We start from the raw sequence: 20326 nt of genomic DNA on the forward strand, positions 1-20326 counted from the left end.
TGCATATGCCTCTTGTGCAACCTCCTGAAATGAATTCTTCAAAGATCTGCGTGGACTTTTCTTGATTGGCGAATTTTTCAAGAGGTTCTCTTTCGGTTGTCTACTTGTAGAAGCAAGGACGAAATTTGGTTTTGGAGAGGATAGGGATGCAGTTTTCTCTCCATACGAGCAAGCAGAAATAGTAGCAGCACCTACAAAACAACATATACTCTAATTTTCATACTAGTAAATGGTCGAAGATTTTTCCCAATGAATGTTCCTCATGGATTAAAATGCCTTGCTATATTTCACCAAAGTAAGCCTATTAACATGAAACTCAAATAAAGTAACCAAAATAAATGGATGAAATTGCATTCCAAATGACTAATTCGGAGGGGAGGATAGGCATAAAGAACTTGAAAGTACCGTAATGGATAGTACTGAAGTAAATAGAAAAGAGAGCCAGTGACAACAGTGTACTAGTGGAAAGGAAGAAGGAGTCCCAAGGACAAAGTACTCTCACTATCACGAACCGTGTGCCCTTGAAATTAATCCAATGGTCACAGAAGCCGTATGATCCAACGAGTATCAAGAAAATTGAACGCACAAGGAAGGCACAAAGAAAAATGCAAGAGGAATATCTGACCCAGATCGAGATGAGAGGTCTACATAGAGACAGATAACAGACTATGTAGTATGCTTGTGGAGAACTTTAAAGTAGCATAAATGATAGAGGTGGAGAAAGTACAGCAGCAGAGCATTGGTAACTGAGTTTACGGTTGGAGCAACTAAGTTTGGGAGGGCAGAAAGATAACACAGTTACCTAAAAGCAGTCTATTCACTAATTCACCACTGGGAGGAGAGTTTTAAGAAAGTGCGAAGAAATATAAAACGCCATTAATCAACACAACGTACGTGAACTTACAGGGGCCCATCTTCGCAATCGATTACAAAATTCGTATTTCGAATAAACACACGGATTGGTTCGCAAAATTGTTCTTACCTTGATTGACGCTAGTATCCTTCATTACGTTCCCCATTTCGTGGGCAACAACCTTCACTTCATGTGCACCAGTCTTCACTTTGTGCGCAACAACCTTCTTTGAAGCGGGGGTGACAGGTGAGTCAACTATCTGTGGGCAAACTTTGGCAAGACCTGCCAAAACGAAGCCTTACAGATATTCAATCAAAAGAAAGAAAGACACAGAAGACAAGCAACGTTTTCGCATAAGAAAAGAGAAGCAAGCGTACCCTTCATGAATGCACCGTTGTCGGTGTTTATGAACTCAGCGGATGCCTCCATAGCAAACACAATTTAGCTTCAGTAAACAGGACAGGAGTCTCAATACCTTTCGTGAAGCATAGTTCTTCTTTTATAGCCAAAGTACAGCATATAGAAAGTTCGCCAACATTATGCGCACGTTAGCCTGCTCCAATCGTCCATGCAAAAGGATTCACAAAAATTCACAATTATTGACCAAAATCAAAGTGTGCCGAACATGACTCCACCTACTGTGCTAAATCCTATAAATGATGTGAACCATGCACAGTTCATTCAATTGCTCAACGAGGAAGGTGCTGTCAAGCCCCATAAGACTTTAATTTGGAGGTTGAATATTCTCTCCACTTTGCAAAGTCCTGGAAATCACGCATTGAACCACGATTCGTAGAGGATATGCAAAATTAATGTTGGGAAGAGATGGCACAGTTTACTAATCCCATTAAATTTGGATGCAAATGCATGCCACCAGAACATGACACTTGGAAAATCCATAAATGCAAATTTCCCAATCACGAAAAACCTCATTTTTTGCTTTGCCAAAACCCAATGGGTGCTAAGGCTACCGCCAACAAGCATCTCTTTCTGGGGGAAGTGCCACATTATTAGGTGGGGTGAGGATGATTGACTCACATAGGGGAGAGGGGGCCCCTTTTTCATAGAGTCTCCGTAAGAGTAGCCTTTTAACATCCACACACTTGCAAGGTTGAGAGCACACTCTCTTGGATTGGAGCTTGAATGGAAACAATGGTTGGGCTGAAGGAGCTGGTTGAAGGAGGCCTCGCCCATGTCCCTTCCAAATACCTTCAGCCTCCCAATCTTCGCCATCTCCATAGCCAAAGCCAAAGCGAAAGCCAGAGCCTCTCCTTAGCCCTCCCTCTAATCGACCTCTCCCCCCTCTCTTCCCCTGGCCCTGCCCGCTCCCTCGCCATCTCGCAAATCGGTCACGCCTGCCGCGAATGGGGCTTCTTCCAGGTGATACACACCGCCCTTGAATCTATGCTTTCATCCGCTCGCGTTAGTTATCCCCTCATCCCCCTTTGACCGCCTGCCCCCCCTTCCTGTGTCGCAGATTATCAACCATGGCATCCCCCTCCCCGTCGTCGAGCGCGTCATGGCCGCTGCTGAGAGATTCTTCGATCTCCCTGCCGAGGAGAGGCATCGCCATTACGGTGATGACCCTCGGAACCGCCGGGACGCGGGCGTCAATTGGAAAGAGACCATATACATCTCGAGCGAGTCAAATGCGCCCCCGTTTTGCGTGTGGGTTGCAATCTGCCATAGTCAAGCTCGTTAGTTTGAATCTTTTGTGCTGAGAAAGTACCCAGTTTGAATCTTTGTTCGGCTTGTTTCTCAGAGAAGCTGCGACGGAATACGAAAAGGAAGCGAAGCAACTCGCTTACACTTTATATGCAGCTATCGTTGAGTCTTTAGGAGTCGTTCCCGATATGGAGAAGGCGAAGGAACACAACGCGAAGGGCAATTTGTTGATGCATTACTATCCCCCTTGCCCTGATCCGACCCTGACATTTGGGCTGAGTGAGCACACAGATGCAGGTTTCATAACTATTCTGCTACAGGATGAAGTGGGAGGTCTGGAGGTGATGAAGGACGGCGAATGGGTCTTCTGCAAGCCCATTTCGAATGCGATAACAATCAATGTGGCAGATCAGATGGAGGTGGGTTAATTTCCTGTGTGTTGAATTCAATCTTCATGGGCTGAGCTTGTATCGAAATCTGTCGGTGCTAAATCGTTACACATGTTGGTCTGTTGCAGATACTAACAAATGGGATATACAAGAGCGTTTTGCATAGAGTTGTTACTAATCCTGAGAAGCCGAGGATATCCATACCCTGCTTTATGGCTCCTGCCATGGATGGTAGAACAGCTCCTCTTGCCGAGTTGATTGACGAGAATCATCCAATCCTTTACAAGGAGGTGGTTTTCGGCGATTACGTTAAAAACTACATGGCCGTGAGATTCGCAGACACAGCTACTAGTGGCACGGATTTTGCCAAAATTCATCCAGGGCCAAGCTAAAGGACTGTATCACAAACGTACAATTTTATGGCTTGTAAGATTCAGCCTGATAGTTCTAGTTTCGTAAGTTACCTTTACCTTATTGCATTCAAAAGAAAAGTAGTAAAAATACTCTTAATGTTTATGCTTTCATCTACGCGGGCTCTCTGCCTCTTCTGTCAAGAATCCATGGGTAGTTGCACTTCTCAAAAGCATTCAATTCATTTAATTAAACGAAAAGGAGAGAGAGAGAGAGAGAGAGTCGAGAAGAGCTTCACTTGCTAGCACAAAATCATAGCACAAAATCATATCAGTAAAGATGGTTGTGAATGCTTGCTAACAACATTCGAGAATAAAAGCATGGACACAATAGCAATACTCAATGTGAACAATTCCCCATCAACAACATACTTAACAGTTACTTCTTGTCTAGAAAGTCTTCTACGCACACTACAACCAACCTTAAAAACAACAATCATTGGAGACTTCAACATCAACTATAACAACTCAAACAACAAAGTAAGAAAACAATCAACATTCATGGCACAAAATAACATGCAACAATTAATCCAGGAACCAACATGTATACACGGCCCAACAATAGACCACATTTGGACTTATGTACCAAAACAACATAATATATTTGGGTCTAACTTCATTTATTGGTTCGATCACTCTCTAATTTATACTAATATTCAACTACCTTAAAGGCACGCTACTTAAATGTAATTCATCTTGTTCTAAGCGGGCAACTTGTTTCTTTTCATTGACAGCTCCTTTTGGAAGCTGGTTGCATGTTTTTGGCTTGCCCCCAATGGGTAGGTCTTAGTAGCTGTTTTGCCTGGAATAAGAAAAAGGTGCATTGTGAAATATTAAATAAAGTTAAAATTTTTTATTCGCTAGTGTAATGACTCTAGTGCATGGCAGCATGCATGACATTCAAGGAATGTTAATTTTCAGGGAATTTAGAGATGGTCGGGTGGAACATCTTGTGTTTAGAGCTTGTTTTCTATGGCAGTGGATCTTTGCTTGAGGGATCTTCTTGTGGAGTCATATCTCCATCTAACCATTTAAAGTGGTGATATCGTTTGCCATGATTGTCACCCTATGGCTGTGGTCTGCAAATAGAAATGTATCTTGAAAAAACTCTATGAAAAAGTCCTCGACAGCCACCTGCAATGCCCAAATAGCTGTTCTTTGCCATCGGTATCCAAGGCCCACAAAGTTCATATCATCACAAACTTGCCTAACAAGCCTTTGAAAAGGAGCCTTAGGAATACACAATCCCATGGCTTTTTGGGCCCTTCTTATCTCCATTAAAATATTGACCTTTTGTGTAAATCTTCTCTTTTTTGCTTGTTGGAGAAGATGCATTGGCTTTCCTTTTCTTGGATGTGAATCCCGTCCTCTAGATGTTGCCAATTTTGCAATTGGGGAACCCCTGTCCATCTTTCTGGCAGTAGCCTTCGTCCTTGCCATTGTAATTTATGCTAAACTTGTTAGATATCAATGCTCCACTCGTGTAACTATGCGAGAACCAGCTAACTCTACTTGTAAGCCCCCCATATGAGGACAAAGCATTTGAGTAGCTCGGTTTTCTGGTAGGACTTTGTTTGGACACTAGATGGGAGCCATGTGTGGCCTGATGGCTGGACGGCTTCAGATAGATTGGCACACCGCCAACTAGGCTACATGCAAGTGCGGGAAGGCATCCCATGACTGACCGCACTGAGGGTAGATAGAGCATTTCTTTTGGCAGCCCACTCTCGGGTTGCGGGGCCCGTTTGGAGTCCCAGATGATCCCGGATGGCTGTGGGCCGAACAGATTCCATAGGTCAGTTGCTCTATTTTGCGCACCGATTCTATCGTGTGGTCAATGGCCTATTTCGGGACCCGACCCCTAGTTGGCCGGTTTGGGCGGAGTGGGTCGATCACCCAATTGGGTCTAACTGACTACTGGTGGTGGCTATATAAGAGCAAGCCCGTGAAGCCCATTTCATCACTGGCTATAGCAACCCTGATTCCTTAGCATCCAGCCTCCGTCCTCTACTGTTTCCAGCTTGCCATCGAAGCTTCTTTCACAAGAGCGCACAGTTGGGAGGCAGCGCCATCTATTGTATCAGTTCTACAGTAATCAAATTTTTTATTCTCTATACTATCTGCTTTTCTCTCTTGCGTACGAGATCCTGTTATCTGTTGAGCACATACGTTGTATTGTTTTCTTACATGGTATCAGAGCCCAGACTCTAGCAAGAAGATTTGGTAGTGTGTTTCTGTTTGCGAGCAGATTGTGAGAGATGGCCCATCCCGCAAGACTGCGAATCCCACCATTCGGCAAAAGCGAAAAGTTGGATGGCACTAACTATCCACTCTGGAAGTTCAAGATGAAGACCATCCTAAGCACATACGAGCTTTGGGATACTGCTATTGGGGTGGACGTGAAGCTGGTTGTTGCGAGATCGGATCTAGCCAATGCAGGACAATAGATAGTAACAACTGTGGATGAGATTATCGCATTGACAAGAAGAAATGCAGATGCGCTGTGTCCTATTATCTGTAGTGTAAGTGATTCCGTCATGGCATTAATTCAACATGTCACCACAGCGGAGGAGGCATGGACGGTCTTGAAAAATCAATATGAGACCACAAATCAGACGCGGATTCAGAATCTGGAGACTCAACTCGCGAATGAGAAACTGTCTGAGTCTGAAGCGGCAGAGAAGTTCATCACCAGGGTGAAGAATCTGCACGATCAAATGACTACGATTGGCATCACCATCACCAGCGAGAATCTAGCACGAAGGTGCATATGGATTCTCCCGCCAAAGTATGATGGTCCTCAAAATCTTTTTAGAAACCATCAAACTTGTTGTATTAGTTTTTGTTTTTTTCAACTTGAGATATTCTCAACATGATATCATAAATATTTTGACATTGTTTATGTCTTTTGTAGGTATCATGTCGAACAAACAAAATTTTGGAGAAATATGTGTCTTTGGAAAGCCCATATTGGAGGATGCTTCCACTAGGATAGAAAAGATAAGGTTGGAAAAGAAAGGCACCAAAGAACCAAAGAAAAGTACCAAGGATCCAAGTCTTGAGGTGCAATAGCTTCAGCTTGTTATGGCGCTGAATACGCATAACAGAAATCCGCCCCTAACCTTTGAGGATTTTAGCGCGATGCTTCTAGAGAAGAAGATGCATCAAAAGACGAGGACTGGAGAAGATTCGGCTTTCTATGCTGGATCAAAGAAAGGTAAGCGTAAGGACTCTACTAACCCATCTTCTTTTGATTATAAAAAGAGAAAGAAGAAGATCAAGTGCTTCTATTGCAACAAGGCAGGGCACAAGCAGAATGAGTGTCGGAAGAAGATTGTAGATGAGAAGAATGAAGTAAAGAAAGAGTCCAGCAATAGCGTGCAGGCAGTACCAGTAGAGCTATTCGTAGCACTTGAGGAGATTTGCACGGAGGCAGTTCATGTACTTTGGATCATTGACAGTGGTGCATCATGCCACATGACTAGTCGGAAGGATTGGTATACCTCTCTACATCCGGTAGGGAATGACATCCTGGTAGCAGTCGACAATGATGCAAAATGTCCAGCAAAAGGAAAAGGTACGATAGCTCTCAAGTTAGATGGAGTTGTAAAACAGTTGTCCGATGTTCTTTATGTGCCAGATATCAAGAGGAACTTGTTGTCCGTTTCTGCGATCACGAATCGGGACCTCAAAGTTCAATTCGATAAGAATGGTGCACAGATTCTGGAACTTCAAGGGAAGAAGGTTGGTAAAGGCACACGGCGCAACAACATCTACAAACTCTTAGCTTTCAATGTTCGAGCCGATGTGAAGAACACTAAGCTGTGGCATGAGAGGTTTGGTCATCTAAACCTTAGTTCTTTAAAGGAGATGCATAAAAGTGGAATGGGACACGGATATCCATCCAGTACAACCACCAACAGCAGACCGAACTCCCCCAATCCCGCAAGACTGCGCTGTGTTCTATTATTTGTAGTGTAAGTGATTCCGTCATGGCATTAATTCAACATGTCACCACAGCGGAGGAGGCATGGACGGTCTTGAAAAATCAATATGAGATCACGAATCAGACGCGGATTCAGAATCTGGAGACTCAACTCGCGAACGAGAAACTGTCTGAGTCTGAAGCGGCAGAGAAGTTCATCACCAGGGTGAAGAATCTGCACGATCAAATGACTGCGATTGGCATCACCATCACCAGCGAGAATCTAGCACGAAGGTGCATATGGATTCTCCCACCAAAGTATGATGGTCTTGTTATGGCGCTGAATACGCAGAACAGAAATCCGCCCCTCAACTTTGAGAATTTTAGTGCGATGCTTCTAGAGAAGAAGATGCATCAAAAGACGAGGACTGGAGAAGATTCGGCTTTCTATGCTGGATCAAAGAAAGGTAAGGGTAAGGACTCTACTAACCCATCTTCTTTTGATTATAAAAAGAGAAAGAAGAAGATCAAGTGCTTCTATTGCAACAAGGCAGGGCACAAGCAGAATGAGTGTCGGAAGAAGACTGTAGATGAGAAGAATGAAGTAAAGAAAGAGTCCAGCAACAGCGTGCGGGCAGTACCAGTAGAGCTATTCATAGCACTTGAGGAGATTTGCACGAAGGCAGTTCATGTACTTGCAGATGAACCTTGGATCATTGACAGTGGTGCATCATGCCACATGACTAGTCGGAAGGATTGGTTTACCTCTCTACATCCAGTAGGGAATGACATCCTGGTAGCAGTCGACAATGATGCAAAATGTCCAGCAAAAGGAAAAGGTACGATAGCTCTCAAGTTAGATGGAGTTGTAAAACAGTTGTCCGATGTTCTTTATGTGCCAGATATCAAGAGGAACTTGTTGTCCGTTTCTGCGATCACGAATCGGGACCTCAAAGTTCAATTCGATAAGAATGGTGCACAGATTCTGGATCTTCAAGGGAAGGTTGTTGGTAAAGGCACACGGCGCAACAACATCTACAAACTCTCAGCTTTCAGTGTTCGAGCCGATGTGAAGAACACTAAGCTGTGGCATGAGAGGTTTGGTCATCTAAACCTTAGTTCTTTAGGAGATGCATAAAAGTGGAATGGGACACGGATATCCATCCAGTACAACCACCAACAGTAGACCGAACTCCCCCAATGGTGCTTGGGAGGATTCAAGACAAAGAAGAGGAAGAAGAGCCTGTAGAACCACAACGGCAACGGCCATTCCTGAAGTGGGTAAAGCAGCTTTTGGACGGCAGAGAACCTCCAGCCATTGAGGAGGGACCATTCGAATACCGCCGGTCCAAGAGATTAGAGGAGCAAAGAAGGGTGCAGGAACACTTGGTCAACTATACTTTGATGACAGAGGTGATCCGTGCTGATGAACCCAAGTGTTTTGAGAAGAGGCACAGGGTGATGATAGGTGGATGGAGGCTATGCAGTCAGAGTATGGCTCCATAATGAAGAACAACACTTGGGACCTTGTGGATCATCCACCAAAACGCAAGGTAATCGGCACCAAGTGGGTGTACAAGACCAAGTACAAGTCCGATGGCATGTTGGATAAGTACAAGGCTTAGCTCATGGCAAAAGGATTCGCACAGGTACATGGTTTTGATTATCAAGATACTTTTGCTCCCACAGCTTGACTAACCACAATTCGCAGTGTTTTGGCTTTAGCTACCCAGGGAAGTTGGCCTGTGTTTCAGATGGATGTAAAATCCGCCTTTCTGAATGGGGATCTCAAGGAGGAGGTATACGTGGAACAACCACCAGGTTTTGTGATCCCCGGTTCAGAAGATAAAGTCTGTAAACTGAAGAAGGCACTTTACGGGTTGAAATAGGTCCCACGAGCGTGGTACCAGCAGATTGATGCCTACTTTCTGCAAAACGGGTTCAGGAGGAGCCCATTTGATGCAAATTTGTATATCTTCAGAGAAGGAGGCAAGTGTATGATCGTGGTCCTTTATGTGGACGACCTTGTCATAACAGGGAACCATGAAGAGAAGATCTCGTAGACAAAGCATTTGCTAGGATGAGAGTTTGAAATGACAGACCTCGGACTGATGCAGTTCTGTTTGGGGATTGAGGTTTAGCAAGAGCCAAAATAGATCTTCATTTCACAGCTGAAGTATGCTGGAGAGATACTGAAGGCATTTGGCATGGCTAAGTGAAAGAGAGTTGGCACCCCTATGGAGGTTGACGTGAAGCTCTCAAATGAGGATTCATCATCACTGATGGATGAAGCGAAGTACAGAAGGCTAGTGGGCAGTTTGATTTACTTGTGCAACACGCGGCCGGACATCAGTTTTGCGACTAGTGTACTAAGCAGGTTTTCCAATAAGCCCCAAGAGAACCATTGGAGGGCAGGGATGTGGGTGCTAAAATACATCAAAGGCACACTTGATTTTGGCATCACCTATACCAAGGGCAACATCTTGACCGGCAGATTCTGTGACTCAGATTGGGCAAGAGACGTGGACAGCAGGAGATCAGTGACAAGTTACTGTTTCTCACTTGGATCTGGAGCTGTGTCATGGGTCAGCAAGAAGCAACCTACAGTTGCTCTTTCTTCTACCGAGGCTGAGTACAAATGAGCATGCTTTGCTTCTTGCAAGGTAGTGTGGTTGAGAAGGAATTTAGGGGACATGGGTGTAGTGTAGAACAAGCCTACGGAGTTATCATGTGACAATCAGAGTTGCATGGCGATTGCAAAGAACCCTGTGTTCCATGCTCGCACAAAACACATTGAGATTCAATATCACTTTGTACGCGAGCTCATCATGGATGGAGAGGTTGACTTGGTGTACTATCCGACTATAGAGATGCTGCGGACATCTTCACGAAGGCTCTTGGAAGAGACTTGCTGGAGAGGCCTCTTCATCAACTTGGCAATGGGCCAAAAAAGTAAGTTCACTTGCGGGTGGACATTGAGGGGGGGTGTTAGATATCAATGCTCCACTCTCATGTAACTACGGGGGAACTAGCTAACTCTACTTGTAAGCCCCCCATATGAGGAGAAGGCATTTGAGTAGCTCGGTTATCTAGTAGGACCTGGTTTGGACACCAGATGGGGGCCATGTGTGGCCTGATCGCTGGAGGAGTTGGCACACTGCCAATTAGGCTACATGCAAGTGTGGGAAGGCATCCCATGACTGACCGCACTGAGAGTAGATGAAGCATTTCCCGGGGTAGCCCACTCTCGAGTTGCGGGCCCGTTTGGAGTCTCAGATGATCCCGGATGGCTGTGGGCCCGAACGAAGACCGCATAGGTTAGTTGCTCTATTTTGCACACCGATTCTATCATGTGGTCGGTGGCCTATTTTGGGACTAACCCCCAATCGACCGGTTTGGGCGGACTGGGTCGGTCACCCAATTGGGTCTAACCGACTACTAGTGGTGGCTATATAAGAGCAAGCCCGTGAAGCCCATTTCATCATTGGCTACAGCAACCCTGATTCCTTAGCATCCAGCCTCCATCCTCTACTATTTCCAGCTCGCCATCGAAGCTTCTTTCACAGGAGCGCATGGTTGGGAGGCAGCGCCATCTATTGTATCAGTTTTACAATAATCAAATTTTTGATTCTCCATACTATCTGCTTTTCTCTCTTATGTACGAGATCCTGTTATCTATTGAGCACAGACGTTGTATTGTTTTCTTACAAAACTAACCTGAGATCATAAAACATAAGTCCTAAGTCCTCTCTCTCTCTCTCTCTCTCTCTCTCTCATGAAAGGCATGACAGAACACAGTGCAAGCATGAACATAACACAATCCTTTATCAAGTTTTATGTAGCCTTCTATCCCCTCTATCCTTTGATGCAACTATTGATGGATAGCATGGAGTAAACTCTGCAATCAGTCTAGCATTATTAATTTATCAAAGTCAACACGCTTGGGCCAAATGACAAATACTTGGGCACTTGTGGATCTAGGCTGAAGCTGCAATGCTTCCCCAGCATCCCCACCCAGCAATACTATCCTGCTAGTTGGTGCTAGTTCACTGAAGATACCACCTATTCTGCTGATGGAATGTTGTATCATTGAAGATGGAATGTTATATCACTGAAGATACCACTTGTTTTGCTCTGAAGATACCACCTATTCTGCTAGTTCTCTAATGGAATAATATATCACTGAAGATACCACCAGTTCTGCTAGTTCTCTGATGGAATGTTATATCACTGAAGATACCACCTGTTATGCTTTGGGAGATAGACAGAGAAAATGGTAGATATGCTCAATTTGAGAATCATCAGATACTTACTGCCTATCATGTCTAGGGAGGACTAGAAAGCTTCCTTAAAAAGGATTTATACACACATTAAAAACTTGTTTTGGGGTTTCATGGAATAAGGTAATTTGCATCTGTCTCTGTCTGTCTATCTCTCTCTCTCTGTTGAATGAGATAAAGGGGGAGAGACAAAAAGAGAAAGTCAACTACTTTAAAGTCTCCATACTTAAGAGAGAAGCCAATGGATAAAATGCCAGTTGAGCAAATCATTTTTATTCAACCTACTTTATTCAAATTTGTAAGAGAGTTTGGAGATGTGAAAGTTGAGCAAATAAAATGCCAGTTGAGCAAATAAAACACCACAAAAAGGAAATGGTGTGTCTACAAGTTTGAATAAAATGATTTGCATCTCTGTCTCTGTCTGTCTATCTCTCTCCCTCTCTATCTGTCTATCTCTCTTTGTCCGTCGCTCAGTTCCCCCCCCTCTATGTGTGTGTGTGTGTGTGGGGGTGTCTCTCTCTCTCTCTATGTGTCTCTTAGTTCTACATGTGCACAACTTTGAAGCTCTCTCTCTCTCTCTCTATTAGTTCTCTATCTGTCCCTATGGCTGTTAGTTCTCCCTCTTTCATTTCTCTGTCTGTCTCTAACTTCTCTGCCTCTCAGTTCACCCTCCCTCACTTCTTTGTCTCGCTCTATCTCTCTCTCACTTCTCTTTCCCTCCCTCACCTCTCTCTCTCTCTCTCTCTCTCTCTCTCTTCCTCTCTTTCTCTCTCTCTCTCTCTATGTCAATCCCTCACTTCTCTGGCTGACAGTTCTCCCTCTCTCAATTCTCTGTCTGTCCCTCACTTCTCTCTATCTGTCTGCATGTCTGCCTATCTGCCTCTCTCTCTCTCTCTCTCTCTCTCTCTCTCATTCACTCACTCACTCACTTCTCTCCCTCTCAGTTCTCCCTCCTAGTTCTTCCTCTCACTTCTCTCCATATCTCTCACTTCTCTCTATCTCTATCTCTCTCTGTCAGTCCCTCAATTCTTTGGCTCTCAGTTCTCTATCTATCCCTCACTTCTCTCCCTCTTAGTTCAACCTCCCTTAGTTCTCTGTCTATTTGTCTCTCTCTCTCTCTCTCTCTCTCTCTCTCTCTCTCTCACTTACTCACTCACTCACTTCCCTCCCTCTCAGTTTTCCCTCTCTCATTTCTCTATCTGTCCCTCACTTCTCTCCCTCTCAGTTCTCCCTGCCTCACTTCTCTCTCTCTGAATTCCGCCCCCCCCCTCTCTCTCTCTCTCTCTCTCTCTCTCTCTCTCTCTCTACACACCATATATAGTGTACAAAAGAACTCAATTCTCTCTCTCTCTCTCTCCCAATTCTTCCCCTCTAGCTCGCTCTCTCTCTATCTCTCTCTCTCTCTCTCTCTCTCTCTCTCTCTCTCTCTTTACACACCATATACAGTGTACAAAAGAAAGCGATATCGAGGGTTGGGAAATTCCTAACTCTCCTAATCGCTTTCTTTTGTACATCTCTCTCTCTCTCTCTCTCTCTCTCTCTCTCTCTCTCTCTCTCTCTCTCTCTCTCTCTTCTCTCTTCCTCTCAGTTCTCTCCATATCTCTCTCTTTCTCTCTGTCAGTTCTCTATCTATTTGTCTCTCTCTCTCTCTCTCTCTCTCTTAGTCCCTCACTTCTCTGGCTATCAGTTATCCCTCTCTCGCTTATTTGTCTGTCCCTCACTTCTCTCCCTCTCAGTTCAACCTCTCTCTCTCTCTCTCTCTCTCTCAGTTCTCCCTCTCGCATTTCTCTATCTGTCCCTCACTTCTCTCCCTCTCAGTTGTCCCTCCCTCACTTCTTTCTCTCTCAATTCGTCTCTCTCTCTCTCTCTCTCTCTCTCTCTCTCTCTCTCTCTCTCTCCCCCTCCCTCTCTCTCTCTCTCTCTCTCTCTCTCTCTCTCTCTCTCTCTCTCTCTCTCTCTTTACACACCATATATAGTGTACAAAAGAAAGCAATATGGAGGGTTGGGAAATTCCCAACCCTCCTAATCTCTCTCTTTTGTACATCTCTCTCTCTATGTGTGTGTGTGTGTGTCCCTCATTCCCCCCACCCGCCCTTGTGTGTGTGTGTGTGTGGTAGACATTTACAACACCCCTTTCCATAGTGAAGAGTAGACAAATTTGGAGTAGAAAAGAGAAATGTTTAATAGATATACTTTGCAATAAACATCCACAAAAAATGAAGTAGCCTAATTAAAGGATGAACAATCTTTTCAAAAGAAAAAAAGTGAGCAGTAGAGCTTTGATAAGTCATTGGCAGCATCACTTTGATTGAAGAGAGGAGTATGCCTACCTGCCACCATCCAACAAGCAAAATAGTGAGAACCAGTTTTCATTTTGGTTGGGAAGACAGGTGTCATCAACACCCCTCCCTTGTTATTGGAGTCATAATAAAAATCAATGCTTAAGCCACACACTTATCAAGCTCAAGTAGCAAAGATAATGAACCTTTGTAAAAAAAGTTTGGTTTAATACAGAGCAATGTTTAGCACTATAAGTCTAGAGTTTAAAAAGTAAGAAAAATGTACCATAGTATTTAAAAAAAGGGGGGTTAATACAAATTGAAATAAGTGAGAGAGAGAAGAAATTTAAAGAAATAGAGGTGGTTTGAAGGGGTTAAAAAGGAGTAAAAGATCTTCCAAAAGTGTAAGCAAAGAGGAAACATTTGGGGAGCAGATGAAAGGTAAAAAAATGAGAGGGGTTGTTGCAAGAGAGAGAGAGAGAGAGAGGCGAGGGGGGGGGGGGGGTATGCAAGGGGTCTTATGAAGGACCATAGTGTTAAAAGACCAAAGAAATCATTGAGAATTAAGGTGTTATGGAATAACAAGAAGTGGAGAAGAGAAAGGTAAGGAGCTTATTAGTTATAATGAGAGGGGGTTAAAGCAAAATAGAGGGGGGGGAATTTTTAATGTAAAGAAAGAGGGGGGAAATAGATGTAATCAAATAGAAGGGGGAGTTTAGAATTGAGAGGAGGAAAGGTTAAAAGTACATAAATAGAGAGGGGAGAAAAAACTAGTAAAAAATAATAGAAGGGGGGAAATTAAAATTGAGAGGAGGGAGAGTTTTAAAGTACATAAATAGAAAGGGGGAAAAAACCCAAAAAAGGAAAGGGGAGAGTTAGATCCCAAATATCAACCAAAATTGGACCATCGTTGTTGGCAACTCGTGGAGAGATTAGAGTATTAGATGCTGGGGTAACCTTAAGCCTACTATACTTATCAGTCTGATGCAATTCCTCGCTTGCAAGAAACATATTTCCATGTTCATTTGCAAACTGACTGTGACTAGAATGTCCACCACAATGATTTCCTATGCCTCGGGAATTCCCTCGATTACTACTGGATTGACCGGCTTGGTCGTACTACTTCTTGCAGCAATCTCTTTCATAGTGTCCAAACTTGTGACAGTAGTTGCACTGGATGTTTGACACATTGGTGGATGCATTCCCTTGTCCTTGGAATCTTCCTCGATTGGAATAATTTCCTCTTTGCTGATTCTGATGTTGCTGAGGATGACGCTGATGCTGATGTTGATGCTGACTTTGATTTTGTCGCTAATGATGACCACTTTTCTGATATGATCTACCTCTGCCTTTGCCTTTCTGTCTAAAGTTGTGAATGCTTGATCATTAGAATGACCTTTACGTGTTTAAATGGCCTGAGTCCTGAGTTCTTCACCAAGTAGGATTGACTGAAGTTCTTCCAGTGTCAAAATTTGCTGTTGGATGGCAATACTCTGGACTAGATTCTCGTATCCATCTCCTAGTCCATTCAGAATGACTTGAACCATTTTTGCGGGGTTCATAGTCTCTCCTACTGCTGCAAGTTGATTGTTGTAGTCTTTTATGCGGAGTACATAAGCATGACTGGTTTCACTGCTATTGCGAAAACTTTGGTTGATCTAGTTTCTCAGTGTGAGAATCCTAGATGTTCTTGGACTCGTAGAGAGATGCGAACATATCCCATGCTTCTTTTGATGTCTCGATTGTGTTGAGCTATCCTAGCATGACATCTTGCACATTCTGCTTGATCAGATGATAGGCATACTTGTCTTTCTTATCCCATTTTGCTTAAGCTCGGGCAATGGAAGGATCTGCTACTAGTGCGAAAACTATTTGTGTAGATGTAGATCTCGTTGCTGGTGCTGTGACAATAGATGGAGTAGAGCTACTTGTGGTTGGATCGGCCAATGGTCTAGGTGTAGACCCATCGACATACTCCCATTTGTATTGAAGTACAAGAATGGTCTCCATTCGGTATTTCCATGTACCGTAATTGGAGTTGTCTAACTTAGCAGATGCCTCCAGATGACATGGTGCAAGAAATGTACTCAAAAGTGTCATGAAAATCTCTGTATGAATCAACTGCAAATACACTAACTATGCCAAGTGAAATCTTTGTATCGTCGGTGAAGATAGAACTGCAATATATAAAATCTGATATGTATTACAAGGCTTATGGCAATGTTGCTAAGAATAGCCGAGGCTTTACAAGGCTGAAATGATGTGCACGATGCCGTGAGATAGCCGAATAGGCTTTACAATGGTGGCATGTGTGTGTGAAATCAAATGCTATGCCCACTGAAACAATCTGCAATGCCTCTATACTCTTTGAAGTCTGCTCATTGAACTGATGAACGTAAGGTTTCAGGTAATGTAATGATGTGAAACCGTATGTGAGCGTATGGACTGACTCTGAGTAGGTACTAGACGAGAATTTTGGGCATGGCTTAGATTGGCAACTTGGGGAAATTCAAAGCGTCCCCTCTATGGCAATCTAGTCTTCTCTGATCTAGATCTATACCAACCATCGATCGATGAAAGAACAACAAATAATTCCTTTTCTTTTGTTCTTTTTAAGTGCTAGGTCAGATGCGTCGATGTAGAGGCAAATGTGTGTGAAGGAAGTCGTTTTGTTAGCAAGGCTCAAATGTGAGTGTAACTTGTGCCAAAATGTGCAGATGATGTGACGAACATGTAGAGCATGAAAAAACGAGCAACTTTCCTTTTTGGAGCGCCCTCAAATTCTTCCTAGATCAAGAGATACGACTTGATCTAGGTGGAGGGGCAAAAGGAGTGCAAATGTGCTCAATGATGATGTGTCACTGTGGGTCACATGCAGTGATGATGTGGCACTGTGCCTAGCAAGAGGTGTGCTAGTGAAGCTTGTGCTGAGGTGGCATAGATGATGATGTCAACAAGGTGATGTGGCAATGATGACATGGCACTGATGATGTGGCTGATGATGTGTCACTGATGTGGTAGTGGTGATGTGGACTAACATGTGGCAGTTGATGATAGTCGGAACGCAAGGCACCGAAATCTATCAAAGATTTCGACGGAATCTATGAAGATTACATCTTCATTTTTGTCGAGGCCGCATTGGAGATGTGAAGTCATTAAAAGCTCGCTGAAAAGCAGGCCATCATGGATGACCAACCAATGGTCATAGCTAATTGTTGCAGTTGTGGAGCTACGATGGGGAGCCTTGGAGCCCTAGAGCCACGGTTGGCTGGTCGATGCAGTGCAGTATGAGGCTTGTCGAGCATTGGTGTAGTGTAGGGTTTTCGAAGGCTTTTTAAGGTCGTTGTGGTGGATGGTGGTGTGCAGAGGCTTGGTGCATACGGGCTAGAGACGGTGGCCAGCCATGCTATTTGCAGTCAATTGTTGGAGGCGCTATGTGAAGGAGCCATTGGTGCTAGAGGAGCATGAGCAACAGAAGACCCATGCGGAGCCAGGTGATGTTGGAGCCGAGAGCTTGATGCTGAAGTTGAACACTCCATTAATTCCCCAATGGTGAGGCTGTTGCTGTCACCTACGATGCCAAGGATGTTGAAGGTTTCTTGAGGGAGGCCCTGAATTCACGAAATCATTGAAGTAGAGCAAGCTGTTGAAGCAGAGATCGGATCGTTGCTGTCAATGGAGACAATTGCTTGTCACTGCAAAAGGTGTTGATTGCAGAGAGCCTTTGCTGGTCGATCATTTTGGATTGCAAGTTGGTCGTCGTGCGGGTTGCATAGTTGAAGATGAAGAGGCTTCGTGGAGGATGAAGCCATGCTATGGAGCTTGGAAGCTATGGTGATGGAGGTTGGAGCCTTAGAGCTTTGTTGGAGCCATTCGTTGAACCGGCTATATGGAGCCTGTAATAGATTGCTTGGAATAGGAATCATAGATGCTAGAGGTCGTAGTGCAGGATAGGACTTGCAAAGAGACTCTCTGTCTCTGTCTCAAAGACTCTCTCAAAGTGAAGTCTCTCTCTCTCGTAGCTGAAATCTCTCAAGAATCTTTCAAGCTCGAAGAATGTTATATCTCACAAACACTCAAGAAGTGAAGAAGAAGAAATACTCTCTCTCACACACATAGTATGTCTCTCAAAGAAGGAAACCTTTCAATCTCACACAAATGGAAATATCTCTAAAACGGATGGATTTTCTCTATCACTCTACGGAAGTGAAAGGATGGAAACGCTCGATCTCTCTCGATCACTCTCTCACACTCTCAAGAATCACAATGCCTCAGCAGAAGGCAAGGGAGCTCAATACCATGACAAAATATGAAGAGGGGAGAGGAGAAGAGTGGAGATGAGGAGAGAGGGCACAGCTAGAGAGCACACCACCAATGACTAACTGTACACTAGATTTAGTTGAAAAAATAGGATATAAACAAACCCATTTAGAGTTAGGGTTAGGGGATCTAACTCTTTCCTTTATAGCACTCTATAAGGTTAGTGCTATGCACATATGATCACGTGATGGTGCTATACACACATGATCACATGATGTTGAGCGTGAACTCTCAACACAAAAAATATGGAAGGTGGTTGTAAAGAATATAATGTAATCACAAAAAATATAAAGTCAGAATTTTGTAATCCATGTTTGAAATTACAAACTATGCATACAAACAAATTAATTCAACCTAATTTTGTAAACCATGTTTGAAAGTACAAACTATTGCAAGGCATCCATACTTTTTAACAAAATATGGAAGGTGGTTGTAAAGAATATGATGTAATCACAAAAAATATAAAGTCAGAATTTTGTAAACCATGTTTGAAAGTACAAACTATGCATACAAACAAATTAATTCAACCTACCATGTAGTGTGTTGTATTGTAGCTTGTCCATGCTTGTTTCATTGATTTTCCAAAATTTTTTAGCTCCTCTTCTAACGCACGATGCTCACTCCATGTCTTTTTGTCACAAAGTTGGAAAAGCTTGTCTAAGGATTTCCATACCTCCTCTTTAACATTTTGAGCAACATCATCTACCATATAATCTTTAATTGCATTATGCACATGCTTCCGAAGGCCGTATCTCACCCTAGAAACATATCTTGATCGTCTACCAAGTTTCCCTTCTCTTTGTGATTCTGATAAAAATCTTCTTTCTTTGACTCCACCAATTAACAGTTTGATAGGAACATCCTTTCCATTTGAGGACTTCTTGATATCTGTTATGATATGAACATATCCTCCATGGAGATGTTGGAACATGGTCCTAAGCCCCTTGTGTGGTTTGTGGTTAAAAAGAGGGCTCATGGAGGTGCTTGGTGACATGTGTACATTTGTGGGATGATTAATCCCATATGCAAATATGTGGCCTAAATGGCCTTGGATATAATAAGGGTATTAGACCCCTCTCCTGTGTCCCACCAGCTTTTTGGGGAATGGGAGGAGGGCACGCACAGCTATGAGGCAAGGGTGTGGGACCCCTCATACCCGGAGCTCCTTGTGTTGACACATGTCATCTTCTGCACATTCCTACATTTGGTATCAGGTTGTTCCGACGGACTGTGGGGCTGTGGCAACTATCGTGTGTGATTGGTGGTGGCTGTCTCTGTCTCTCTATTTCTACCTCGACTACAGCAAAGGGTCATGATTCGTGGCAGGCACATTAACTATGATTGCACCGCAGAGGGTCGTGATTCGCAGTGGACTTTGGAGTGCGGCACATGGCATGGACTTGAAGGTACTCTGGGGTGACTTTGCTATGCCGACCCCCATACCGTTTGTTTGTGTCATTCCTGGTTAGTATATGGGCTGGCCTTTGTTTGGCCATGCCCATGTTTCAAGGAGCTTGGCCCATGAGGGGGTGTTGGAACATGGTCCTAAGCCCCTTGTGTGGTTTGTGGTTTAAAAAAGGGCTCATGGAGACACTTGGTGACATGTGTACATTTGTGGGATGATTAATCCCATATGCAAATATGTGGCCTAAATGGCCTTGGATATAATAAGGGTATTAGACCCCTCTCCTGTATCCCGTCGGCTTTTTTTGGGAATGGAAGAAGGGCATGCACGGCTATGGGGTGAGGGTGTGGGACCCCTCGTACCTGATGCTCCCTGTGTTGACACATGTTGTCTTCTACACGTTCCTACAGGAGACCCATGTTCGATAATAATTTTTCTAATGCAACAATTGCTTTCTTCCTATTTTTTTCTGGTCAAAGCTTCCAACCAAATCCAATATACAAAAAGATCAACTTTTCGATGATTCTACATAAAGCATGCAATGTGCATATATGTACATTGTACAAAGGAATATCAAGAACTTCTTTGAATTTAGGATCAATGTTGTCCCTATAAGCAGCTTTTCTCCACCATTTAGGATCGATGACATGGGCTGGCTCCTTGCACAGTAAAGGCATGGAGATTTTGAATTACCTCCTTTGCTTATGTTGAACATATATTTGAGGGTCTTGAGGTGTTGAGAGTTGTGGTGCCATGAGCACATGTAGAGCAAAGGTATGAGTAAAGGGCAAGCTGCCACA

General features: G+C 43.7%; 1 protein-coding gene across 1 annotated transcript; it reads left to right on the forward strand.

Annotated features, from left to right (window-relative positions):
- Positions 1-1955: 1955 nt before the first annotated feature.
- LOC147896141 (fe(II)/2-oxoglutarate-dependent dioxygenase 4-like) lies at positions 1956-3364 on the forward strand. The gene is made up of 4 exons (XM_087382370.1): positions 1956-2233; positions 2331-2521; positions 2616-2937; positions 3036-3364. The coding sequence occupies exons 1-4, from the start codon at positions 1997-1999 to the stop codon at positions 3297-3299; spliced, it is 1014 nt and encodes a 337-aa protein (XP_087238496.1). The 5' UTR covers positions 1956-1996; the 3' UTR covers positions 3300-3364.
- Positions 3365-20326: the final 16962 nt, after the last annotated feature.

Source organism: Dipteris shenzhenensis, chromosome 12 (genome assembly GCF_047967505.1).
Source record: "Dipteris shenzhenensis isolate YYH24624 ecotype China chromosome 12, Dip_SZ_1.0, whole genome shotgun sequence".
Lineage (NCBI taxonomy): Eukaryota > Viridiplantae > Streptophyta > Polypodiopsida > Gleicheniales > Dipteridaceae > Dipteris > Dipteris shenzhenensis.